We start from the raw sequence: 27672 nt of genomic DNA, 5'->3' as shown, positions 1-27672 counted from the left end.
AAGTAATTTTTTCATGTGTCATCTTTTTTATAAGAAACGACAAACCTCTGAGGTAGGCCCATACAGTTGCTTGTGTTGCAATTCTTTCAAAGTTAAAATCCTCTCTTTTTTACTACAGAGACATTGATTAGTCAATGTGTTTTATTCAAAATGCCATGACCTAAATACTGCTCTTTCTGCTGCTGACTTAGCTTACATATTGTTCTGCTTTAACTTGTTACCTATACGTACATTTCATAGAGACTACTGTATTTTTAGCAACAGTTGCCACACCATTGCAATGGCTGCTGTACCTGGACAATTTCTTCTTGGTTTTTTCAATCTCACCTAATAACTTCTGAACTCTAAAGCTGATTGTAGCATTTTTCTAGTGAGAACTGAGGAAAAAGTATTCATTACACCTTTTGTTGCAAAGATCTCTTGTTTTTAAATCAATCAGGATATGTTGATTCCATAATTATATGGTGTAATTTCTTGCCCTGTCTTTAATAATTTTTAAGTAGTTTTCAGCTACATTTTCTTTTTTCCCAGAGAAATCCCTTAATATATATATCACATTAGAAACAAACATGTCCTTTGTAGAATGTGCTTGAAGAAGACATTTTTGTGAGAATGGGTTATGTATTGTTTAAGAATGGGCAGGCTCTTGGCTCCTTCTAAGACATATTTATGTTGTAATTACTTCTATATGTTATTGTTGCTTTATTTATTTTGGAGGGTTAATGTGTTTATCATTCAACAGAAATGTTGCAGACAGCTTTTGGCCTGAAGTGTGAGAAGCATGTTTTTTAAATTTAGGTTGTAAATGCCAAGTAGCTAGATTAATGCTGGCTCAATCCAATACCCCTCTGCAATCTGAAGGACCACTTGGGCTGTTAGCTGATTTTGAAGGAAGAATTTTAGCAGTGATTTCACTTCTTTGGTTTTTTTTTTGCTTTTGTTTTGTTTTGTTATGTTTTGTTTTTTTCTTTTCTCAATATCATGTTTTCTGCTGCTGGTCCCCAGGCAGCCTGTATGTACCTTTCAATGAGGGTGTCCATGTTCAATTACTTGTCTTGGCACATTATCAAACTTGTGCTGACTACCCAGCAACAATGAACAAATGCTGTTTTAAAAAGTTTCTTCCTCAGAAAAACCAAAATGGAATATAATGGGGAAATATGAGGCACTCTTTTGGCATGAGTGCTTCTTTTCAGAAACATTTCTAAGGTTTGTGGCTTTACCTTCAAGTTTGCAGGTTCTGACAAATGTGACCCTCAGGTAATTTTTTTTTTTCCCTGTACTGTGTCTGATTTAGTGTTCTATAATGAAAACTGCCCAGTGGAGCAAGGAGAAACAAGTTTGATTTTCATGTTCTAAAGATCACATGGACACACACAGACAGCAGAGGCAAGAAGGCAGGAGAAAACTCCTGGTCCAAACCCCTGCTCAGAGCAAGGTCAGCAGCAGATTGCTCAGGGACGTGCCCAGTCAGGTTTTTAGTATCCCCAAGGATGCAGAGTCAAGAGCCTCTCTAGGCAACTGGTTCCTGTGTTTGATCACCACATGAAAAAGTGCTTTACTATGTTTAAAAAGAGATTCCTGTATTTTTGTTAGTGAACATTGCCTCTTGTCTTTTGGAAATTATATTAAATTCAATTTAAACTAGATTAAAAAAGAAAACAAAAAACAAAACAAAAAAAAAAAAACCCAAAAAACCCTACCAAAACACCATAGAAGCATTTAGATTGGAAAAGACCTGTAAGATCATCGAGTCCAACCATTTTAACAGAACAATGCCAAGCACAGCACTAAACCATGTTCCTCGTCTCTGCAGATCCAAATCTTTTAAATACCTCCTGTGATGGTGACTCCAGGATTTCCCTGGGCAGTGTTTTTCTGTGCTCAACAACCCTTTCAGTGAAGAAAATTTATTTTAATATCTAATCAGAAACTCTCACAATACAACTTGGGGCTACTGCCTCTTTTCCTACAGCCTTTTGCTTGGGAAGAGAAATCTAATATTAAAAAAATAAACCCTTCCCACAGTGCATATGCCCTACCTTCCACTTATTCTATCTAGGTTACTATTACTAAAAAACTGTTACTTTTAAGATAAGGTCCTTATTTTTCAGGTGTATATTTATTGAGGCACTCCTTGGTTTTGATTTCATATTGTGTGTAGGAGATATTATGAAATTAGGAATTCCCCAACTTAATAAATTGCAATTTGGGAAGCATGTTCCTTAATATTCTTTGCCCATCAAATATTTTTCTTTCTGTTTATTGCTTCCAAAAAAAAATAGATTGAGCAGATTTTGTTAAGGTTATGTTCATCACTGATAAATAGAATTCTATAGTACTTTAATCATCCTATTCTACACTATTTTTTTTCTCCACATATGTATCTATATGTGTATGAGACCAATACATGACAAAGGTTTCCCCAGTATGTTCCTCTACAGTTAAAATATCTTAATATTCTGTTAATAAATTAATTTTAAACTTCACTGTTCTTCCCATGCATAATAAGAAGCTCTACTGAATTTAGCTAGAATAATTTTAATAGAATTAAATATATGCATCCTGTCATGCCTGACACTTTATCATGCCTTTCACTTACACAGATTCTAAGTGAATAAACTATATTGATTTTTTTTCATTTCTCTATCTATTAATCTTGATTTTTCTTTAAAGTTTCTAAGTCATGACTAAGAATATTAAATATTCATAAATATTTTTTAGGTATTATTTTAAATATCTCAATATGTTTGGGCTTGTAAATCTATATATTAAAATTTACCTGTTTTTACCCAGTTTCTTTGTTTTGAAGAACTGAGCTCTCATTATCAACCTACCTGAAAATCTCAATACAATATTTATGTGTTTATTTCTAAACAGTAGTTTTCTAGACTTTTGGGGGAACAGTAGTGAGTAACTTCTGTTTGATATTAGTCTTTTGAATGGAATTGTAGCAAGCAGACTGGTTTATACTTGTTTACTGTCTCTGCTGAGATATTAATGGCTTATCTATTTAACTGTTTCTGCTGCAAGTGTCAGAGGATTTTCTGATTATGATTCCGTATTTGTTGCACAAAACTGGATTGTGTTGGTGCTCTTTCACTGTGCATTTCACCCCTACAACATCTGTTCTGGCCCAGAAGGCAGTTTGAACTTTGTGTGACTTCCAGTTCCTCTCATCAGAGAAAATGATGCTTCAACAGATGTAGGAAATTAATTCATGATGACACAAAGACTGTTTTGTCTAACTAAAAATAAAACACTCCATAATCTATAAGACAGACATTGAAGAAGGAATCCATATTAATTCAAATAAAACCTTAGAACTTTAAATCTGAACTGTATTCTCTACTGACAAATCCAAATTAAGGGTAATGTGATAAAATGGAAAGTTCATTTATACTGAACTACTTAATTGTGAAACTTTCTGCCAAGCAACTATATATGTAACATCTCTCAGTACTGTCATACCATGGAGAAATAAGGCTTTATGATTTATTAGTAGTCAGCCCACTAGAAAATTAAAAATAATCAAACTCTTTATGGTTTAAATTTATGTTTGTTGTCTTTGCAGATGAAGTTTGTCTTTCAGATTATTTTACAAAACTTGCAGACAAGCATTCAAAGCCATTGAATGGAAGAAGGATATTATTAGGCCAGTTAATATACTTTTATTTATAAGAAAAAAAGCTAGGGCTGCATTGTTTACAGGATATTAGAATATTAGGAAAGGATGAATAGGAAATTTTGTGTAGTTTATATTAAACTGCTAAAGAGGGAAAAAAATATCACCAAAAGTACATTTAAATGAGAAAACATTAAATGAATTACATTTTAGTAGTCTGTTTGGATTAATTTTTCACTGTAGGTTCTCACGCACATAGAAAAAATATTATTCTTCAGCATTCTCTTGGTTCCAATGGATTACAAATGCATGAGGTGGTTTTAAACACTACAAGTCTCACAGACTTCACAAGATCAATAGGAACATCATCTCCTTTTCAGAACCAGATAACAGGATTTTTTTGCCATAGATAATTCACTCGGATATAAGAGAAATGTCTGTATGTGGTAAAATCCTATTTTTTTTTTTCTAAGACTTCATTGTGGGTTTGCTGTTTAATGATGATAATTTTAATACCTATGTCATTATCTATAATGGTCATCTCTTGCATCATATTTGACCACATGCCATTTCCTCTTCAAAGGTCCAAAGTGTTGGAGTTTTCTTTGTTTATGTGAAAAAAACTATTTTTTTTGCACATTAAGTGACTTAAAATATCTCCAAACATGGTTTCCATTGAGTTATTCCACCTCTCAAGTGCAAACAACTTTTAATAGACTCGAATTCTGTTGTGTTGTATATTGTTTTTTAATGGAATTCTTCAGGGAAGAGGTATAGTGCTCCAAATTTTTTGATTACTCATAGAAATGGCTTAGAACAGACTTTTGCTAATGGAAATGTAACTTTATGGCTTGTTTAATGATTTTTTGGATTTGTTTTTCTTACTTTGCTGAATTAGTAGTTGAGAAAGTTTTAAGTATTCATATTTTTAAAAAGAACTCAAGGATTTGCCCTAAAATAAAATTCCCTTGAACTGTCTGATACTTAGCAAGTTCATTGTGTATTTACTAGTTTGTTTCCTCATTTCAGCTTAGAGGTCCAAAAGGTTCTAAAATATAATATTAATAAAAAAAAATGCAGGAAGTGTTTTTTCAATGGTGTTTCAAAGTATATTTAAATGATAAATCATTGGAATTTTAAGGGAGAATCTATTTCTTCAAGGGTTATGTAATTTTCATTCAATACCCATTCACTTTTATCTGGGCATCAGCACACTTAAACATAATATTCTTGGAATTCTGCATAATAAAGGGTAGAAAGATTAACTGGGTGAGTGGTTGCTCCGGGATTGAATTTGATAACTATTACAAATATATTAATTTCTTCATGTTCAAGGATAATGAAGTCTAGTTTTCTAAGCATATATTAAAAAACAAGTTAAATCATTTCCTGAAAACAAAACCACATCACCCAAGTAAAAGCTTGCTTACTGAATGAAGTCAAAGAACTAGCCAAGGGTGTAGTTTTTTTCAGAGAACTACACTAAACACAATTAGGAAAGAAAAAAAAGAAAGCAAAGCAAACAGTTCTCTCAGTTAAATCTTTCAGTCTACTTGTTTTTCTTAGAAGCCAGTGCCAAATCTATCCAAATGAGTGTCTGTAGCTGTCATCGCTTCCCTTCGCTCCATGCTGATCCCAAGTTCTGCTTTGCTTTGTCTTCAGAGCTGCTCTTTTCCTTTTTACTGCCTTCCCATTAGCCTCTACTTTTCAGAGAATTTGCAGTCCAACAGATTTAGAAAGACCCCTCTACAACTGAGCAATGTCTAATGGTTCAAAAGTAAATTCTAAAAGGTTTTCAGATGTATTGATGTATCATGAAACTGTTACCTATGTTGTATGCAATTTATATTGTGAAAACTAGAGCAGAATATTTTGTTGGTGGTTTCTTTCCAATGCAAAAAAAAAAGTAAGTTTTTTAAAGTTTTATCAGTCCTTGGGTGGGATTTTTTTTCTTTTTAAGAAATGGAATTATCAAGAAGATGTTGGGTAAATTTATTAGATGAAGCAGAGTTTTACTCAATTTTTTTCAGATTTTATTAAAGTATCCTCCCCTTTACCTTTTTATTACCTTGTATATCTTTTATATTTATATACTTATATGTACATTTGTATAGGATACACTTTGAACATGTAACATATTGCTAATGGACAGTAGAAGTACTGTGTGAGTGGCTTACTGCTACAATTCTTGTTATTTCTCAGTGATGGCACCTCACTTCTGTTCCATCAGGTGATCATCTGTGCATACACCTGTGCCAGATTTGTGATGTTAGTTCTGAAACCTGAAAGCTACTGCTGCTAATGGGACTGAAATCAATTAGTCTACTAAATATTAGTCCTTATGAATGCAGTCATCTGTCTCTGTATTTAACAAGTACAAATGGACCTCTCATTACTGTTCTTACTTATCTTCCTTAGTGTTTTTTAAACCCATTAAGGAATAATTCAGCAGAATCCTTTTAGTGTATTACAACTGATAATAATTCCTTTATAATGACTCTGATCAAAAGGGAAGGGATTGGTTGTATCAGCTAGTTCTGGTAGTGCTCTTTTATTTTGCTATGAAATTGGACATGTACCAAAGACTGAGGGAAGCCCCAAATGAATTCACTTTTTCCCAGAACAGCTGTACTATAGTAGCATTACACTCCCCAGACTTCAACTCAAATAGATCTTTTACATCTTGCCTTTTTTCCATTTCTTTTTTTTTCCCTGAATAGGTAGTTAGGTGATATTCTTGGAAATATTAGAGGAGAAAGTACTTTTTAAGATCTATCAGGAAGGTATTATTTATTTCTGGACTTAGTTTAGCATAGGTAGCACCTCTACTAAATTTTTGCAATATCTCCAAAGAGCTGATAAAATGAGCATTTGTCTGTGTATTCAAGGAAATTCACAACAGCCTACTGTAAAGAGCTCAATTTTTTTATTAATCCATTAGTTAGTGTACAGTAATAATTTGAGTTGTGGCTAAATTTCTGCCATGTTCATCAAAGATTGTACTATCTGGACAGTTTTGGAAGTATGGTGGAATTTTCTGAATGTGTTGTCTCTTTGCAATGTTTTGCTTTCAGTAAGTAACAAGTGAGTATTCTTCTTGCTTAATTTGCCTGACTACTAAAATTCAGAGATTTCTGAATTAATAATTTGAGCAATATTTTTACTTCTAAGTTGCATGAAGCAATATTTTTTTATTTACATCAAGCAAAGCTAGGAAAATGGTGAGGCTGGGAAAATGGGACAGATGGTTTTATATTTTTCTATTTTGTGAATATTAAAGTACCATATGTAGAAAAAATATTTCCTTTTGGTTTCGGAGATGTAGCTAGAATCTTCACATAGTTTATGTCGTTATACTCATACTAAGAAATTTAATTGGATTTGAGCCCTCTGCCAAAGCTGTGTTACAATCTCAAATATCTATTAAATTTATGAAGGAAAAATATTCTTTTATTTTTACACCTTTCGTCATGCCACCTCTTACATTCTACCTGACATGTATTACCTAATGTATTGCAGTTAGTTAGTTCGACATCAGTTATTGGAATTAAGAAATACAATTACCCTTGAAGCACCACTGCTGAAATATATATTTCATATATATTTCACTGCTAACATATATATTTCTGGAGCAAATATACATGACTTCTCTTTAAAAGAATATGGTATCAGAAAAATTGTGATGTAGTATGTGACGTGGAATAAATATCCAAGCTCTTCAAGTTCCTCCATGGCTGTATTTATTACCTTGGCTGTATTACCATGGTTGTATTTAGTACTTTGGTTTACACAGCAATTAAAGGTCTTGAGGCCTTGTAAAAAACAAAGCTTTACCTGACAGGTAAAAAAAGAAATGAGGCTTGGAGTAGCCTCCTGGATGATTGATGACTCCTTGATTCATATTACAACATAAGGTAAAACTTTGTGTTAAACTAATTTCCTTTATTACACGTGGGTTTAGCGTTCGGTTTTTGTGCCATAAAGACCAGAGATGAGAACAAGCAGACTCTTCCTCTGTCAGGGCTCTGTGTGTCCTAAAGGAGCCTTCACTGTGCTCCTCACTGTTGCACTGCAAATGCCACTACTCCCTCCTCCCTAGTACTAGATTCAACATTTTTACAGTTCCCTTCATCTTCTTTCTGGACTAGGGAATCCTGCTGTCTTCCTAGTTGTCTTTATGGACTGAGAATTTGTTATTTTAGCAGAGTAAATACAGATATTTACATTTGCCTGAGACAGGATATGTTATTTGTGGCTTTTTACTGGGTTTTTTTGTTTGTTTTTTTTTTTTGTTTTGGTTTGGTTTTTTGTTGTTTTTTTTTTTTTTTAATTCTAAGCTATTTTCTTATGGGAGCAGGGTATAAGATATTACTATTCACTTAAAAAAAATTAAATTGTGATTATCTTCTTAGGAAAAGCATTCACAATTCAGGAAATCTGGTGAAAAATGTTATGTGCTGTACAGATATTTGTTGTTTAATTTTGTGGTTTTGGTTGTGGGGAATTATCTGGAAAATACCCAGTTCTGTTAAATTTAAATTGGCAGGCTGATACTGAAGCAATCAACAGTTTTCTTTGCCTTTTTTGGTGTAGCTTTTGATATGACTATTGGAACAAAAAATTCACATCTTGTCTAATTCTTGCTCATTTAGGCTAATTACTTAAAAGTTAATATCAAATCTATTTCATTTCACCTTTCTCTTAATTGTAATAGTTCTCATGTTAATATCTATGGATAGTACTTTGCTGATAGTTTTTCTGTGCTCAGCTTTTCTTGAATTTCTACTGTCAACAGAACTGAATAGTTGTGGGGTTTAGCAAGTTTTGAAGTTGTATTCATGGGTAAAATTTGTCGCATAAAAAAAAGCTAGAGACTTAGACTGTGGGTCTCAGATTCAGTCAAAGAGAGAAACTGAGAGTTTCTAGCCAGGCAGAAGGCTGGGAAAGAGTTGGAGAAGAATGTAAATAATTCTTTATTCCTCTTGTCATTCACATTGTTTAAAGTTCTATCACTGTGCATCAAGCACTCTGTACCAATGGTGTGGTTTGTTTTCACTTCAGGACCAATTGAATTGGTCCTCACAAAGCTCTGTATAAAAAGAGCGGTGCATTTTGAATAAACCAGAGTTTCACTCTCAGCAGCCTTCTGAGTCAGTCTTCTCATTCCCGTCCTGCCTCGACAGCGACATTAGACACAGGGAAAACACCTTTCTGCGTCTTTCCCAGACTCCAGAATCCACTCCCTCCCATTCCTGGCCTTCACTCCCCTTATTATCACCACCCATGCAGGTAACAGTCCATTCAGTGAGGTGATGCATAATGCAGGAGGCTGGGATGAGGACATAGTAGTTCCTTTCTGTCATTCCTTTTTCACTCTTTTCTTCCACTGCTCCTGCCTAACTCCTTTCCTCTTTTCTATTTTGGGTTATCCACAGTCCTTTCAGGATGTGTTTGCTCTCTTATGGGTTCATGCATTGGCCAGGGTTTTGGAGTGTTGCCAATTGTGCTGTGGAGCACCTCTTATCACTTTGGCCTTCTTGTCTCTCTCTTTGGCGTTCTGAGAGGTGCTCCAAACTCCTTCAGCCCTCTCCGTTGTGTCCTGCAGTGGCTCCATCGTGACCCAGCTAGAGCTGTCTGTATCTGTCACAGCACAACCTCTGAACTCCCTCCCCTCCAACCAGCCCCACTAACGAAACCTTGCTTTTTATATCCAATACACTCAAATATGAGAATATTGTGGGAGGGAAAGCCAAAAGCCCTGATAAAGTGAAAGCAATTGCCACTCACTGTTCTTTTGTACACAAAATTTATAACTTTATCCTATAAGATGGTGGAGTTCGGCATGATTTACCCTTGTTCTGTGTGTTACAAATCACCTTTCCCCCATTTAATTTCTAGTTTTATGTTCATGTATATTTCTATCACATTTTCTTTTTTTTTCCCCTTCTTCATTTTTATCCTCAGGTTTGGGACATAAGCTTGTCATTGTCATGTAACATCCTTATTTAGATTGTTTTCTCTATTTTAATATGTACATAAGTTCAAAACATGTTGAAATTTAGTTATGCTTAGTTGAAATTTCATACTTGTAGAACAGGGTCAATATATAGAATGAAAACAATATAAAACCTGACAGTATAAGATTTAAACTGATAAATTCTCAAATGAATTTACAATCTACTTTATATTTTTCAGCTTTACTTCAAGTAACAATTTCACTTAGCAAAGTTGAGCTCAGTGTGGGTGAATCCAAGTTCTTCACATGCACAGGTATGTATTAATTTTATTTGTAGGTATAAAATTTTCATTAAATTTTGATTTTTTAATGTATTTGTAACTGAAGTAGTTGTTTCACAATATTAAATTAATATATTGTTGTATGTTCACATTGACTTGTGAGAACTGTGGCAAATACTAGGACTTCACTGGCTTCACATTTCCAGTCTAGGATCTTATCACTTTACACACTGAATCAGTTTGAATTTCTATATCAGTACAGGTAGTTTATATCTGTTAGGATGCTTTTGTAGTTAAAAAATTGTCACTTATTTAAAGTAAGGAATTAAATCCTCTACAACCTAATAAGATAGTCAAGGAGACTTTTTTCTGGTGAGGCAGTAATCAGTCAGGTGGATAAGAATTTGCATTTCCAGCTTATTGATATGGATCCTTGATGGTGCTGAGTTGAGATCTTCCATGGACAGTGACACATGGCCTGACTACACTGACAGTGAAATTGCCTGATGACTTGACCTGTTGATCCAGTTACTGACAGCCTGTTTCTTTCCTATAAGACTTTATACTCTTCTGTGTTTTTTTTTTTCCCTCTTCAAGTCCTTGAGCTGCTATTTAGCCTGTCTCAAAGATTGTACATCTGCCTGCAGTTTTGTCCTGCTTGTCTTTCTTACAGCTTGCATAATTTAGCAATTAGCTGACATTGCAGAATCACAGAATCACTTAGGTGGAAAAGACCTCCAAGAAAGTCAAGTCTAAGTTTCGACTGATCACCACCTTGTCAACTAGAGCATGTCACTGAATCAGTCATCCCTTGAACACCTCCAGGGTGATTCCACCATCTCCCTGGGTAGCCAGTGTTTGAAAACCCTTTCCATTAAAAAATTCTTCCTGAATTTAGTTTAAATTCCTGACACTGCATAGACCATGCATTGGGTAGGCATACACGTTGCACGATGTCCTTCTAAATGTATAATTTTTTTGTCGGTTTTGGTTTTGTTTGTAGCCATTGGTGAGCCTGAGAGCATAGATTGGTACAACCCACAAGGAGAGAAGATCGTTTCTAGTCAGAGGGTGGTTGTTCAGAAGGAAGGTGTCCGCTCACGCCTCACCATTTACAACGCAAACATAGAAGATGCTGGTATATACCGGTGCCAAGCAGCAGATGCTAAAGGACAAACTCAAGAAGCTACTGTAGTTTTGGAGATTTATCGTAAGTAAAATACTATCAATTTACAAATAAAAGACTGTGTTTTAAAAGCCACTAGCACAGAGAAAGTAAAGCCTCTCAAAATATTATCCCAAGCTCTGAACTTTACCTTCGAAATAATTGCATCTCGCACAGTTTAGTAAGTAGACGTTATGACAAATATTTGAATTAATTGGAGGGCCACTTAGAAGTATTGTAGATTGCTTTTCTCCTGTATTTTAGAATGCCATCTTATGAGGATGCAGTGTCTGCCCTCAAAGAAATGAGAAAATAGGAGGAAAAAAATAGATCAGTATAATTTGTATTACAAATGTGTATACAGTTTACAAATTACGCAATATTACAAATATGTGTATAAATAAAAGTGCAGGAAGTGCAATATATGTCATTTAAAAAGTGGATTTTTTACTGAATTGTTATTTTAATCTCTATCTTTTGCTATTCTGGGCCCTATGAATGAGTTTTGACATAAGCCATTGAAGCTCAGTGTGATAAGTAACCAAAATGGATTTCAATTGCAAGCAACAACTTGAGGACCATATTTAAAAAATAAATGCATTCTATTGTAGTATGAGATTCTCTGAGAGATTTGAATAGCTTTTCTCTCAGTGTTGAATAACCACATTGTATCACATTCTTTAGATCAATCAAAAATACCTAAAAGTTATGCATTAAACAAGCACAGTGAAGATGTAAGGCAAGGTCTTTGTTGGTGAAAGATGGGGCATATGCCAGCAGCCCATCAGCTGAGTTAGGATCTAAGTTCTTTGGTGAATAGGTTTTTTAAATGTGAAGGAATTACAATGAGAAAAAAATACAGAGTAGAATGGTAAAGCACTGCTTCTGAGAGGTAGAGATAACTCAGAAAACAAAAGACATAGATTAAAAAAAATCTTCTGCTAAAACAGCCCATAAAAGGGTGGTAGCAGTGAGAAGTGATTACATGGTGGATTGAAACACCATAAATAAAAGGATTTCAATTTTTCAGGAATTCATTTGTATGCATAAAACTGTCAGTTATTCCATTAGCAGAATGCTGAAGAAAGTGGAAATCTTTAGAAGCATTTGTATGTGTTAATGTTAATAATTCTGAGGTCAGACAAACCTGCACACCTACACAAATAATGTTAAGGTTTATGGGAACAGACATGTAAAATTTCTTGATTCGTATTTGTAATATAAGAAAAAAGCAGGATAACTTTTTGGTAGTCTTAGGGCCTGGTTTTTAGGACTCTCAGATGTCTGTGAGAGGTTTTTTTCTTACTTGATATAAAAATCTATGAGAGATGTAACAACAGAGATGAAGCTGCATCTCTGACATAAGCTCCCCAAAGTTTAGTCTGAAATGTAATTGGCCACTTTGACCTGAGAGAACATAGGTTGGTTTGTTTATTCTGTGTGCAAGAATTCGCCCAGATTTTTTTGTTTGTGTTAGTCAACTGCGTTAGATCTTATATGAGATCATGGATTAATAGCATCTTGGACTTCTAAAAATACTGGATTTATTTGACATGTGGATAATCAAATATCATTTGGGTTTTTGAGCTTGGAAAAATTAAAAGCCTCAGCAGACCTAAAACAATCTTCTTAGTTCCTAAAAATAATGATACAATCTTATGAACTAATAGTTATAATAGACCTAAAAGTTTCTCACCGGCCTTTTAATGTTGTATTGTACTCAGCTGCGCTTTTTCACAGTGAAGCAAAAATTCCACTTTTCTCATGAGAATTTTCCAAATTTTAATGTTTTTTATGGAAGATTTAATAGAATAAAAACATGAGGTTTTAATTCAATAACAGAATAATGAGGAATAAAACCCACAAGGGAGTAAATAAACTATCAACATGAATACATAAACTTCTAAGATCTAGAGTTTAAAAATTATGTTTTGTAACATTGAAAACAATGAAAATATTGTTATAAATAAAACCTGCAGAATGTATATAAATAAACAAAAGTTTGCCCAATACGAAAGGATTGTAAAGTGATTTTTACAGGCAGAATCCAGGATGATTTGAGTCTTTTGTGGGGGAACTATATTATGGAGCTAATTCTGTACTATCACAATAAGAAGATTTAATAGTGGTATTTATCTTATTTGTTGTTGAATATAATTTTAATGCTAAGTTAAGTGTAAGACTTACCATATTCTGTTTTTTTTTATTTTTTCCCCTTTTCAGAAAAGCTCACTTTTCGGGACATAGTATCTCCACAAGAGTTCAGGCAGGGGGAAGATGCAGAAGTTGTTTGCCGTGTTACGAGCTCACCTGCTCCCATTGTCAGCTGGTTGTATCGGAATGAGGAAGTCACAACTATTGCTGACAGTTAGTATTTTGGTAACTCTTTAAGTTATACATTCCAATTGATATTAACACTTTATTTTACAAAGGACTTTTTAAAGTCATAGTGGACTTTGTGGTGGATTTTAATGAGGGTTTTTGATTAGTTCATCAGCCTAAATGTAATTTAACCAGGTTCTGCGATCTGTGGAGAATCTGTGTACAATGGTTTCCCCCGTGTGTATTTTTTCCAATTGGGAATTTTTCTTAGGTGTAACATGATTCTTCAAATGCACAAAAGTTGCTGGGAGATCCCTCACAGGATCTCTTCCTTGTGCACCTTGTCTGTAGGAGTTGAACACATTTAAAACACACAGAGATGAACTGCACTGCAGACCAGGCTGTGATAAGGACCCTACACAGCCCTGACTTTGGGATACTTGCCCAGTTGCTCAGAGAATTCCAGGTGGAGAGGCATTTTGCATTATTGTGAGAGTTTGCTTGTATAAGGGCAAGTTACCCTCTGGGTCACAGGTAACTGGGATATAAGTGACCTGCTGAAGCTGGACTGATAAACCTTGGATTAAGACAAATCTCACCTTCCCCACATGCCAGTTCTAAGTGTCTAGAGAGACAATTACATAGGCAAATATTATTTTTACTTACGCCCACAAAAACTTTGAATCATTTTTTTCAGTGCTCCCTCAATAGTCATCTTTGCCAAAACAGGATTTTTTTTACATTTTCTGAAAATGGAACTAACATTGCTAATTAATCAGTTTTTCTAACTTCCCATCAGTTTTTCTCTCTGCATGTAATGAAACTCATGAAACTCAGAGTAGCAGTACGTATTTAAAATTCTTATTATTTAAAAATTTATTGTTATTTTTATTTCAAAATGCAAATTAAAAGTTTGTTGGGTGCTTTATGAAGTCAAATAAGAAAATGTGGAACAGTTGTTTGGAGGGGAAAAAAGCTTAGTTGATGCTTTTGGACTCAGTCTTAGGTTCCTCTCCATTGGGAAAGAAAGTTTGAAGAACATTTTCCAAAGTTTTGACATTTTATTCAACAGCTCTTTAGTAATGTCCTACTATTAGACAGTATTTTATTGGATACTCTGGCTCAAAAAGTGGTACATACACAATAAAATTTGCAAGCCATGAGCCAAAAATTCCTCTAGATTGGATTGAGTGCCACTGAAAAGACATAAGTCCTTCTTATCAGCCACAGCACTTAACATGTGATATGACTGAAGGGGCAGGTCATGTGGATGACAGTTCTTCTAAATCAGAAGTTGAAGTTGAGAGGGTTGAGTCCAAACAATGCAGTGATGATCTGGAGTAGTGTAATGCCCAATTATTCCAGATTCACCAACTCAAATCTGTTTAGTAAAGGGCACAATTTTATCACAATATCAATGGTACAGTGAACTTCTGGTGAATTATTAAAGAAATATGGATATTGACCTAGTACCGATATCCAACTGTGACGGTCAAAAACTCTCTTATCAGTTTAAAGTTAGAAAGTGTACGTTAATTGCGACACTGGGCAGCGTGTGGGATAGTTCCCAAATACATATCACACCTTTCAGGTGATTACAGATCCCTTTTATCCATACAAGTATTGAATACCCAAAATACAAATACATATTCATAATTTTGGTACATCCCATTCCCCGCTTCATATGCTAATTATTCCAAAAGCTATTAAGCATGCGTGGTTTGTTCCTTGAAATGGGTCGGTAGTCCCTTCCATGGGAAGGGGTCCCAAAATGAGAAAGTAAATGAAGTCTTCCTCATTCTGACCTTTCTACCTTTTCAATGCAAATATGACAAATGAACTCTTGGTAGAAGTCCCATTCCTTATCTTCAATTGGTTTCAGAACAGAGGAGGCCCACAGTTGTCTTATGTTCCTAAAAGCTCTTTGTCAGTTTCTATATTCTTCATTATAAACCCAGCTAACTAAACATTGTGCTGACAAGCAATCAATTATTAGTTAACTACTAACTCTTAACTTCATCAAGGCCTACTCATTTATTTTAATTAACTCTAGTAAGACTGGAGTTAATTTAACTAACTAAAATTTTAGCTCCTCTAAAATCTATAAATTCCTTAAAGTTTATGTTTCACTGGTATACTCATGGGAATATCTACTGTAGTATCCATTATTCTGCAATGAAAGTTGAAAAGTTATCCAACCAACATTTAGTTTTTACTAAGTGAACCCTCATTTTTTAAATGTTTTACAGAAACGGAGCTCACCTCCAGCCCTTCCAATCATTTCACATATTGCATGTCTATGGTTAAAAAAAAAAAGTTTACCAATACTAAAAGGTTAAAAAAAGGGCTGCATCTCCCCTTTTCAAAACATTTAGAGGCCCAGTTCTGTGTAGGCAATTGTGTAGGAGCAGAACAGGAAAATATATGTTATTTTTATGTGGTAGTGTATGAAATGGCATTAATATTCAAGCCTTACTTTAACAAACCAGACATAATTTGCGTAAATGTGTGGATGATATTAATGTCCTTTAAACTTGAATCAGGTAAAGACTGATTTTCTTTTTTTTTTTTTTTTTTTATTTTTCTCTTCATTTTATGCTAGAATTCTTACTACTAGTACAGAAGTCATTTGTTTGCTAGTTAGAAATGAAAGCTGCTAAATCTCATTATCCTCCGATATTGAAAGGTGCAAAATAGAACAAGAACAACAGCTGGGTAGCAGGGCTTCAGGTTCTTTAAAACCCAAAATGAGTGAATTGCAGGAAGTCATTCTCCTCAGAAGAGTGAATTAATATTGACTAATTTTGGTGGGTTTACCATGGTGATCTTCCAGGAACCCTCCTAGCCTTTCTCTTACTTACCCTCCTCAAGAGGGTGACCTCAGCTGGGTGTCACCAAAGCTGCTCAATCTCTTCCTCTGAAACTGGACAGGAGAGGGAGAATATAAGAAAAGGCTCTTGGATGGAGATAAGGACGTGGAGCCAATTGCCATCATGGGCAAAATAGATTTGACTCGAGGAAAATATAATTGCCAACAAAATCAGAGTAGGATAGTGAGAAATAAAAGTCTTAAATTTCACCTTTCCCCCACACCTTCTTTCTTCTTGGGCTTAACATGACTCCAAGCATTGTCTCTGCTGCTCCTTCCTCCTCAGGGGAGGATTACTCATACTCTTCCCCTGCTCCAGTGTGGGGACAGCTCCAAGAATTTCAGCAATCCTTCCAACAGCCTGCAGTTCTTCAAGAACCACTCCAGCATGGGTCCCCCATGGGCATCCCAGACCTGGCACAAAACCTGCTTTGGCACAGGTTCCTCGCTCCATGGATTCACAGGTCCTGACAGGAGCCTGCTCCAGCACAGGCTTCCCACAGGGTCACAGCCTCCTTCAGGCATCCCTCTGGTCTGACCAGGTCATCTTGGACATACAGGTGGATCTCTGCTCCCTTGTGGACCTGATGGGCTACAGGGGCACAGCTGCTTCTCTGTGGTCTGCACCATGGCCTGCCAGGGGATCTCTGGTCTGACACCTCCTCTTCCTCCTTCTTCACTGACCTGGGTGTCTGCAGTGTGGTTCTTCTCATGTCTTCTCACTCCTCCCCTGGCTGCAATTGTTGTTGTACATAAACTTTTCCCTGTTTTAAATCTGTTAATCCAGAGCTGCTGATGGCCTTGGCCAGGGGCAGGTCCTTCTTAGAGCCTGCTGGCAATGGCTCTCTTGGACATGGGTGAAACTTCTAGAAGCTTTTCAAAGAAGCCACTTCTGTATCCTCTCAAAGTCTTACAAAAAAAAAAAAAACAAAAAACAAAAAAATAAACAACATAAAAAAAAAACCCAACAAAACCAAAACCCAAAAACCTGCAACTAAATACATGATTGTGGAAGAAAATGAGACAAAAATTATGTTGAGATTAAGACAGGGAGAATACTCACCAGCATTAGCAAAATGAGTTTGATGGAGGGGAAAATTAGTTGAATTTATTGCCAGTTATATAGTGTTAAGTGTTGAAACAGAAACACAAAATTAAAGCAATATCTCCCCTCTCATTTTTACCAGACTTTACTCTTTCATTGCTGACTCCTCTACCTCGTCCACCCCAAGGAATGCAGGGAGATTGGGGAATGGGGCCTGGGGTCAGTCTGTAACATTTCCTATGTGGATTCTTTCTCTGGGTTGCAGTTCAGGATGAATTTGGGTAGCACAGGGTCTTCCATGGATTACAGAGGGGATATCTGATCCTTGAGGCCAACACATAAACACATAAACCAAATACACTAGTTCAGAGAGTAGGGAGAGGAAAAATTAAATTCCAATCCAGTTTACTCCTGAAGATTATAATTTCGCTCCTGCAAGTGCAGAAAAGTGTGTACATGGTTTTCTTTCAGAGCCTGATTTTAGTGTCCTTCAGCTCCTCAAAATGTGTATTGAATTTCAGTTTATGCTGGCCTTTGCAGAAGATAGAGTGCTTTCTTTTTTTGGATTATGTCTTTGTACCCATTTCTATGAAGTGTTAGAGAGTGGTGAAATATATCATTGACCAAGAGTGAATGAAGAAAGGAACAGGAGGAGGGAAGGAGGGCAAGCAAGCTGAAAATCATTAAATATTGGGCTGTAGAATGAGCACAAAGACAGATAGTCTGGACAGAGAGGGAAACATCATTTTGTTGCTTATTTTATTAAAAATTACTCAATTTAATTTTTGAGATTCTTTTTATTATTCTGTGTAAATGCTTCTAATTATTCCATTCATTTTTCAATAAATTGTTATTTAACTTACAGTTGATTACTCCTTGGAGTAAGTAGGAAATTATGAATGGAAAATTGAGATTGAATTCTAGAAAATTCAATGTGTTTTGGGATGAAGAACCCCCAAATTTCTCAGCCTATATTTTCTTTTTAAATTTACAAATTTTTTGTCACAGAGTATTCTGATTGTACAGAGAAAGTATTTAAATATTATTCATTAAAGTTAGTGTTCCTCATGTTGTCTTGATTTACTTGATTTAAGCCACTTGATCTCTTATTTTCCTTTCTAGATCGATTTGCAGTATTAGCAAACAATAATCTCCAAATTCTTAAGATCAATAAAAGTGATGAAGGAGTTTACAGATGTGAAGGAAGAGTGGAGGCAAGAGGAGAAATTGACTTTCGGGACATAATTGTTATTGTGAATGGTAAGGAGTAAAGTAGATGAATTGACTTCTTGCTTTGTTTGATTATTATGGCTTATTTCAAAGTATATCAGCTTCTAAAAAACGTTTTTTAATTTGTTTAATATAATTGTCACATCTGTTTAGTATTGGTTTCCTATAAATGTAATTCCTTAATAGTGAAAAAAATCTACTATACTATGGAAATAGAATTAATTATATTTCATAACATCAGTAAATATAAATATGTAAAGCATGGATCATTATTATCCATCATTTACAGAAAAATAATTATTTCAAGACTTGAATTTCAGATTATAATAGTTCAGTCTTTTTCAGTGTTTTGTCATTTACTTTAGAAAAAACACACTTGATTTTTCATAATTATTCACCTTCACTGTGTAATGTACTTTATGAGCCGTCCCAAAAGTCACAGATACATTTTATTAAGAGTCTTAGTTACAGATTTTTTTTATTTATTTTATTTTTGTGATGAATGAAATATGTGAGGAGTTACCTGAAAATTTGCATTATATGTTTTATTAGTTTATAATAAACCTCTAAGAAGGAAAATCAATGAATTGACACAAGATGGAGCATTTAACTAAACCTGTCTTAAACTCTGCACTGACCTGTTGAAAGATAACCATCTCTTCATATATTGCCTGGAAAGGACACCATACATAAAGGGCACTTTTTATCTCTGCAGTCTGTTTAATGCCAACTTTTCAGTGAAATTCTTCCAGTGTGTCTTAGGTTTGGAGCTTTAAATGCTTTGCCCTTGACATGTCCTTCTCAGCAAACCCCGGGTTACACAAGTCATTATGTACGGTGAAGTCACAGCTAGTTTCAGCAGAAAGAGCAGATTCTGGCACAGATATTTCTTAGTCCACATTGTCAAGCAGCAACATCTGAGGCAGAATTCTCTAGATTGTTGTAGATAGTACATTCCAGTGCTGCATTACCACGACTCCTGGGTGTGTACAATTCCAACAGTGCATCTGGTAGCATTTAAAATGCCGAATGAGATTTTCTTCTGACTCTATTTATGTGCAGGGATATGAATCCACCTTCTGATCAGCTTTCATTTTTATCTGGTATTTATATGCAGTTGAATTGAGACAGTCTGTATTTAACTGAAAACATTGGGTTGCAAACTATGTTCTGTCTTCACATAATTTTTTTGCTGAATTATATTAAAAAAAAAAGTGATCTTTTGTATATTTAGTATGACTCCAGGCAAAAATGTTAACACTCAGCTCTAAACTTCAGTCTTGGGAGGAGAAGGAGCTGCCAAATAAGTGATTATGACATGGTTGGTCATGTAGAGTGACATCAATTAGGAGCTATTTCCTGCTTCATTTGTAGTAATAAATAGGTTTGCCTACATGAAGTTGAATGGATAAAACTTGATTCGAAATAGCTTTTAGAGTAATACTAAAATGCAGAAAAAAAGAAAAATTGTAGTGGTTTTTTTTTTTTTTTGTGAAAAGGAAAGCCTATAAATGAACTGGATTCAAAAACAAAATAAAAATTAAAATAATACAGAAAAGAAGGATCAGTCTGTAGGCCACAAAAAGCTACATGGCTATATTTCCACTGCATCTCCTTTTCCAAAAGAAAAAGAAGAAATAATACTTACTTTGGAGGATAATTTAAGCTTGCAATAAAAAGAAAACACTATATATTTACATTTGTATGTAAAAGTTATTCAAATTTACGGCTTTACTGTTTATTTATTAATCTTGTTATAGTCACTGTAGAATCTAAAGGAATATGTAAGATCTATACAAACTATATTTCTATATTAAGAATCACAGAATAAGATTAGTTGGAAGGGACCCACAAGGAGCATCAAGTCCAATGAAAAAGTTGTCCTGATTTCAACTAAACCAGGATAGAAGTGTGTAATGTCTCCAAAGTAGGATAAACTGTAACAAAAGGACTTAGGGGTACTTTATGTGATGTGGCATACCATGTTAATTATAGTAGTTAATTTTTTTTTTTTAATTAAAGTTTGCATATGAACACTTTGCAAATTTACTCAAAAATAATTAAAAGTAAGTCTTTGAACAAAGTTTGATATCAGGGTAATTTCTAATGTATGGAAATCCTTGGAGGGTTATAATGGGTAAGAAATTGACAGCTGGATTATCTCTTAGAAATCTAATGTTTATGTTTCTTTTCTACTTTCAACACAGAAATTTTGGTAGCATTTTTTTTTCTAGTTGTATTTGTAGTGAGATCTGAATGTCATGATTTTCTGTAGTTACAAATGGTTGATATAGAGGAAAATGAAAAAATTCAAGTCCTCTTGTAAACAAACTTGAGGTCTTTTTTCTTTTTTTTTAAATTATTTTTCTCTAATGTACTACTTAGATTTACTTTTTACTTTCTGTGAAGTTCTATAAATTAGTCATCCTGATCTCACTGAAATTAATGAAAGAGAACTACTTACACAGTTATTATTTACACAAAAGCTGAGTTTTGCCACTCTGCTTTAAGTATGAAATAAGAGACTTACCAGACTGTCTTAATTTTGCTTTTCCTCTTGTAGCTTTACACTTTAGATCCAACCTATGTACATACAGGCATAAAAAGAAAAACAGATTTATTCCTTGAAAAAGGATGAGCAAATAAAATTTTACTTTTCAAAAGAGAAAATAATATTTCATTTCATTGCCATTGCAGTATCTCTTGGGAGATTGAAGCATTTAAGTGATGCCCTGGACCGGGTCACAGTCCTGTAGTTTTTAGTGGTGAACAGTGAAGAGCCTTCTAGCAAAGAATTATCTCCTCATGTTCCGAACTGTTTTCAAAGTTCAGACATTAGAATGTCTGCAACATGGACAAAATAGCTAAAATACATTAAAATCCAATGTAAAAATAGCTAAAATGCATTAAAAGCTTTCTAAGTAGCATTGTGGGTTCTTTTTCATTGGATAAATTACTGTTGCACAGCAGAAGGGTTTTGTGTGCTGAGTAATGGCCCATGCAATTTCAGATAGAAAAGAAGTGATCTGTGAAACACTATGAAACACACCATTAAAAAGTGTGAAAAGTACATAAAAACACACAATTACTTATCATTGATAATTCTGGTACATAATTCTATATTAATTTGATACATTCAGGATTAAGAAGTGAAGTATTTGACTTTTGAAATATTTGGTAGAAAGCCACAACAGTTGGTTTTCAAGAGTGGGTGAGAAAAATCTGGTGGAGTGCAATGGAACACTAAAAACTAGTTCATTGGGGTTGCCTGTTTCATCTTTTCACTAGTAATGAGTAAAGATAAAAAGGATAACTGAGTCATTCTGTCATCTCACAGGGTGTTCTTGCTAGATGACCTCTATTTTGTGAATCTCTAATCTTTTCCCTTTCCTTCACTTTCTGTGGCATTCATTCTTCTCCACATATCAACTTCCATCCAATCTGCTTGGATTGTTTTAATTGTATATTTCATAGAATAATAGAATAGTTTGGATTGGAGGGGCCTTAAAGACTACCTAGTTTCAAACCCCTGCCGTGGGCAGGGACACCTGCTACACCCAGTTGCTCAGACTTCCATCCAATCTGGCCTTGAACACTTTATATTTGCTTGTTAATTAGTAGAAGAAGATATGTAAACAGATATGTTAAATATCAGCCTGTGAGTTGTTCTGTCTCAAATATTATTGCTATTTTTTGGTTGGGTTGAGGCTCTTTGCAAACTGTTATGATTTTATAACAGTTATAAAATGTCATTATTTTATTATTATTAATGTTATACATGTATTTTTTTTATAATAACTTAATCCCATCAAGAACAGAAAGCATTTCTCACTATTAGAACAAAATTAAATTCTTGGAAATACAAATAGATTGCATCCATTGGGTGCACACTGCATTGGTGTTCCATTGCATCAGATTTGCTCTTTTGAAGCTGGTGGTATTCCTGCCTGGAAAGTTTGGTGGAGCTCAGTAAAAGGAATTAAATATGCATAATCAAGACTCCTGCATACTGATCCCTCTTTTAGAAATATTGTCTTACATCAGTACATAGTTTTATGTCATATGTGTGTATTGTCATAAACGTTAGGTGTAACTTTAGTCATCTTAGAATGTTCTGTAAGAAAATTGAAGAACTGCTGAAAAAGACTTCCAAAAATTTATTCTATTAAAAAAAAAAAAGTATAGATGTCCTGATAATACTTAAAATCTTGTATTTAAGAAAAGTAAAGAAATACTACTAACAATGATTCACATGGTAACTTGATCCCTAATTGTAACCCTAAATTCCCAAACTAGCACAGGATCCTGCATTTTAAATTTCTCCAGAAACACCTAAAATATTTTCATTTTCATTCATTGGCCATAATGTTTTATTTTTCAGTTCCCCCTGCAATCATTCTGCTACAGAAATCCTTCAATGCCACGGCAGACCGAGGAGAGGCAATAACTTTGTTCTGCAGAGCCACTGGATCACCTCCACCTGAGATCAGTTGGTACAGGTGAGTTCACTCGAGGTCTCCAATCAGAGTACATTGTTTTAGTACATCCCGATTTTCTATTACAGTCCATTAAGCTGTGCAACCTTAATTTCTCTACTGAATTTTAAGAGAATTTTCTGTCCATTTCTATTCTAACTGTTAAGGCTGGATTAAGCATTAATGTGTGAACAGACTCACACAAATTCAATTGCACTCAGGTTGCCAGCAAGTGAGGTAAATGTAAAAAGTAACAAAAATACCATATTGTCATTATTTCTTCATGTGTGAGTGGAAAAGAAATAAGTCCATATCTCAAAAACAGTACAAGAACAAGCTAACAACAACTTCTGCACATAAATGCACAGATATGCATTTATGCAATAAAGGTCAGAAATACTAATAAAAAAAGGTAACACTTTCCACATTTGTAAAAATAGATTTTAACCTTAACTCTCTATTTAAATGAGATTCAGAAAGAGGCACAAATCTAGATACTTGTAGGACCCAGGAATGTGTCATTGAATAAGTTTCAGTGCAACTTAATATAATTTTATAAATATAAAATACTTTGAAAATGGAATTTTTTTTAAATCTCATGTGTGTTTTTTTCATTATATCAATGACATGAGCATAGTATAGTTGTGTCATTTGGGAACACTTACCATATAACATTTGTAAAAATTTAAATATCTATTTACTCTGTGTTCTTTCAATTTCAACGAAGATATGTATCATTCCTGGAATGTAAAGTCTCTCAATACTTCATACCAGTGCACATTTCTATTTTAGACCTGAATAATTTGCCTCTACTTATATCATTTCAAGTGGATTAAAAGATCGTCCCATTTTCAAAGTAAGCATAGAAGGAATATCCATCAATTCTTCAGCTCCTTTGGGACATTTGAACAATGTTAGATTAAGTTTCTATTCTTTGACTGATATTTTAATCTTGTTATGCCATAGGTCAGTTGTGAAGTTGAATTTTTTCTCATGCATTTTGAATCCCAGGAGATCTAAATAAATAGAATGCAAAGGTAATTCCTTAATGTGGCTTGGAATTCAAAATTTAGTAAAGAGGAGGAAAAAGAAACCCAAAATATGTATAGCCCAAATCAAAGAACTGATATTAAATTAAAATAATATTATTTTTATTTGATGTCTTTGAAGAGCTTTTTTAAATGTCTGTCCTATGTGGCCAAAATTCATAAGAGTTGCTTGAAATCTGCTATCCTAAATGGCTTTGGTGTATGACAACAAGCATCATGGTATATATAAAGGAAGATTAAATAAATTTCCACCATTTGTGGATATTTCCATTAACAGTTTTGGGATTTTTTTTTTTTTTGATGTTTTATAAATACCATGGTATGCACACAGGCCAAGTGTCTTGGAGAGAGACTTATTTCTGTGTACACTGATAAAAGCCCACTGAAGGCTTTCTCTGTGGTTGGACAGCCCTTGAGCAGCTACATTTTTAAACCATTCATTAAATATCTGTTGTAAAGATTTTCCAGAAGCTTTTCAGGCTTGTGGACTGGATATTGAGTCAGGCATGTGCAAACTTCTGTTCCTCTTTCAGGAACTATTTAATAATAAGGAATATTGGCTGATGTGCCTCCCCTTCCCTTTTGATGGTTTTCCCCCTGCCTTTAATTCTCTTTTAATTTCATCTGATGAGGCTGTAAATTTTTGTCAGTAGAAAATATTCTTGTTTCTTCTATTTTCTGACATTGAGATTTTTATAAGATGATACATCAAAAAGAACATCTATCCCTGGGGCAAAATATTTTTATAGATATGCGAGAAGGGGCAAAAAATGGGGGAAGAAAATTCCTTCTATTTTCAGGGAAAGCAAACAATACTAAATTATATTCCAGTTTTAAATTTTTGCATCAAATTTCTGAAATATCTGTCCTGAAATTTTCAGGACGATTTTCACTCATTTAGTCAATTGAAAGGATTCATAATCTGATCTCTTCTCCTGTCCTGTCCTTGGTCTTATCTAAAAAGTATGTCAAAATAAAGACCTTGGTTTTCTACAATAGTTCAGACAGGGTTTTTTAGAAATTAGACTGAGAATAGGAAAACCTGGTTAACATAATTGTTCTTGATTTTGAGAAAAATCTAGAAAGCATTGTCAGTGATTGTTAGGGTAGTTTATCTAAACTAATTTATCTAATATTAATGTTAATGCTTGTCATCCACTAAGAACCTAATTGAATATGTTTATCAAAATTAATAGCAAATTACTCCCTATTTTGTCCTGTTTAGTATGCTTTTTGATGTTGAAAGTAAGTTGGTAATAACCTCAGTTTTATTGTGTTTCTATTTTAATAAATAAGTGGATTTATGTCTTGAATTTATCCTGGAGAGCTGTGAAAAAGTACTGATAAAGGGAGGTAAATTATTTTTTACTTCATTCTGCTGCAGGATTTTGACTTCATGGTGTAAAAAAGTATATCCATGCCTGTTAAAGTGGTTCATCAAGACTGAGGACTTGTGTTACACACATTTCCATGTTCTTCTGTCTTTGTTGCCTTTTAAAAGTGGGATCTCACACCAGTTATTCACTCATTCAGTCTAATGAATTTTCTTTATTTAGGCCTGCAGAATCTGGATCTATTCAAAGGTAGTCTTACAGTCCACTGCTATTTTAGTCAACTAAAAAGTAAATTATCTCCATTTTTTGTACCCTTATTTCCTTTTTGGTTTCCAGTGAACTGGTTTTAACAGATCAACTTCAAATAAGCCATGAAAAATATCTGTATTTTTAAAATCAGATGACACTACTCTTGAAGGGACTCAAGTGTGTTAACTGTAAATGAGATGCTGGACAAAACAAGAGTCTCAAGCTTTTAGTTCTTTAAGAAACTAGTTAATGTGGTGAAGTTTGAACTATTTACATTAACCATTTTTATTTCCAGGTGCTGATGATATTTAGATTTTATCATTTTAAAATGGATGCATCTGAACTAGTATGAATTTTTCTCCAAAAATCCTTTAGTGCGCTTACAAAAAGTAGTCATTTTGAAATACCTTGTAAAGAAGAAAGGTCATCAAAGTTTAGCTGCTGCTCTATTTCATATATGTGTATATTTTGTTGATATTTCGTGGACTAAGAGAATCTAATTAATTCTCCATTGAACTGGTATCTCTGTTGAAGCTGATATTACATTAATGTAAAGCATAACCTTCAGAGAGGCAATACACTAATGGAATTAAATTAGCCAGGACTGAAACATAACGATCCTAATGTAACTACAGGTCATGAACTGGAAATCTTTACTCGTGTGAATAGTCCTCCTGAAAACATTATTTATAGCTGTGGACATAATTTACACTGCTAAAGTTTAGCTGAATCAATGTCCTGGTCTTAGCTGACAGGACTTAGAATTATCTTACAAAATTAATAATCCACTTTAAGTATACTATTCATGTCTTCCTGTTTTCCAATACCAGCATCAATATGAATCTCTCTGTTCACTAGAGGGTACAGGGAAATACTCATAATCTGATTTCTGCTGAGAAATTGCTATAGTTATCATAGATATCTATAGCAGTTCCAGGTGAAAACAGGTACCTGGAAATTGCTTCTAACTTTGAATATGTCCTTTTGTCTCCCGAAAGATCATTAGGGGGTTTGCGGTTGTTTGGGATTTTTGTTGTTGTTTGTTTCTTTGTTTGTTGTTGTGTAGTGGCTTTGGGTGGCTTTTCTGTTTGTTCTGGTTTTAGTTAGGTTTGGTTTTCTGTGAGATTATCTAATATGGAAAATTAGGCCTTTCTTGTTCTGTGTAACAGTGTCTGTGATTTTCTTTGGAAGGGAAATGAGCAAGTATCATAATAATGTCTTGAAGTTGGTAACTAAGTGGATTAGAGTTATTTACAAAAGTGTTAGTACTTAAGTTCAAACGATATAATTTTCAGGGTACTCCTACTAACAGTTATAATTCTCCCAAGAAAAAAAGCAGTGTCCCCACTTTTAGAGAAAATATTATTTAGGAAAATACAAAATATGTGTAGTTATCATTATATGAGAGTAAAATGGAAATATTTTTTGTTCAAATCTTGAAAAAAATTTATTGTCTTAAACTAGGAATATTGAATAGAATAGAATGTTTGAGCAATGCCCTCTTGAAAAAGCAGCTGTGTGTAGGCCAAGGTGCTCAAATGGACCGGTCAAGCCTCAATCAGCCCTCAGAATTGCTTGCAGATTTTATTATTTCTGTACCATCTGGTCACAACTCGTTCTAACATCTGGAGACATGCCTGCTTGCTAAGTTGTGGCTAGCCAACAACAACTGAGAGGAAATAATTTGGATGGGCTCTTGATGTGCCAATAGGCTCTACGTGAATGTAATTTAAATGTTTTTTTTAAAGTTTCTGCATTGTTACTAGAATGTGAACCGCAGAAGTTACACTTGAAAAATATGCTTTTAATATTTTCTCACATAAAATATATAACCAATTTCCTTATGCCCTTCCTTGAGTGTGAGCCATATGTTAGAATCCTCGTCACAACCATTTTTCTAATATTAGGTAACTATTGAATATTTAAGAATAAAGGTATTATAGTATTTTTAATGCATTTATATTTAATATCTATATTTTAACCTTACAATTAAATTGTGATTTTTGAGGATGGTGTAATAGCAGTCTCTTCCCTCAAATATTATTTTCAGTGCATTGATGCTTCTATAGCTC

General features: G+C 34.2%; 1 protein-coding gene across 1 annotated transcript in view; it reads left to right on the top strand.

Moving 5' to 3' along the window:
- NCAM2 (neural cell adhesion molecule 2) overlaps window positions 1–27672 on the top strand; it is a 270530-nt gene that overhangs the window by 128380 nt on the left and 114478 nt on the right. Inside the window, exons 2-6 of the mRNA XM_002186867.6 lie at window positions 9821–9895; window positions 10866–11072; window positions 13251–13394; window positions 18386–18523; window positions 22875–22992. Of these exons, the coding sequence (XP_002186903.6) occupies window positions 9821–9895; window positions 10866–11072; window positions 13251–13394; window positions 18386–18523; window positions 22875–22992 (682 nt within the window). The remainder of the gene's footprint in view (window positions 1–9820; window positions 9896–10865; window positions 11073–13250; window positions 13395–18385; window positions 18524–22874; window positions 22993–27672) is intronic.

This window comes from Taeniopygia guttata, chromosome 1 (genome assembly GCF_048771995.1).
Source record: "Taeniopygia guttata chromosome 1, bTaeGut7.mat, whole genome shotgun sequence".
In the NCBI taxonomy this organism is placed as follows: domain Eukaryota; kingdom Metazoa; phylum Chordata; class Aves; order Passeriformes; family Estrildidae; genus Taeniopygia; species Taeniopygia guttata.
This window is presented reverse-complemented; position numbering and strand designations above follow the sequence as displayed.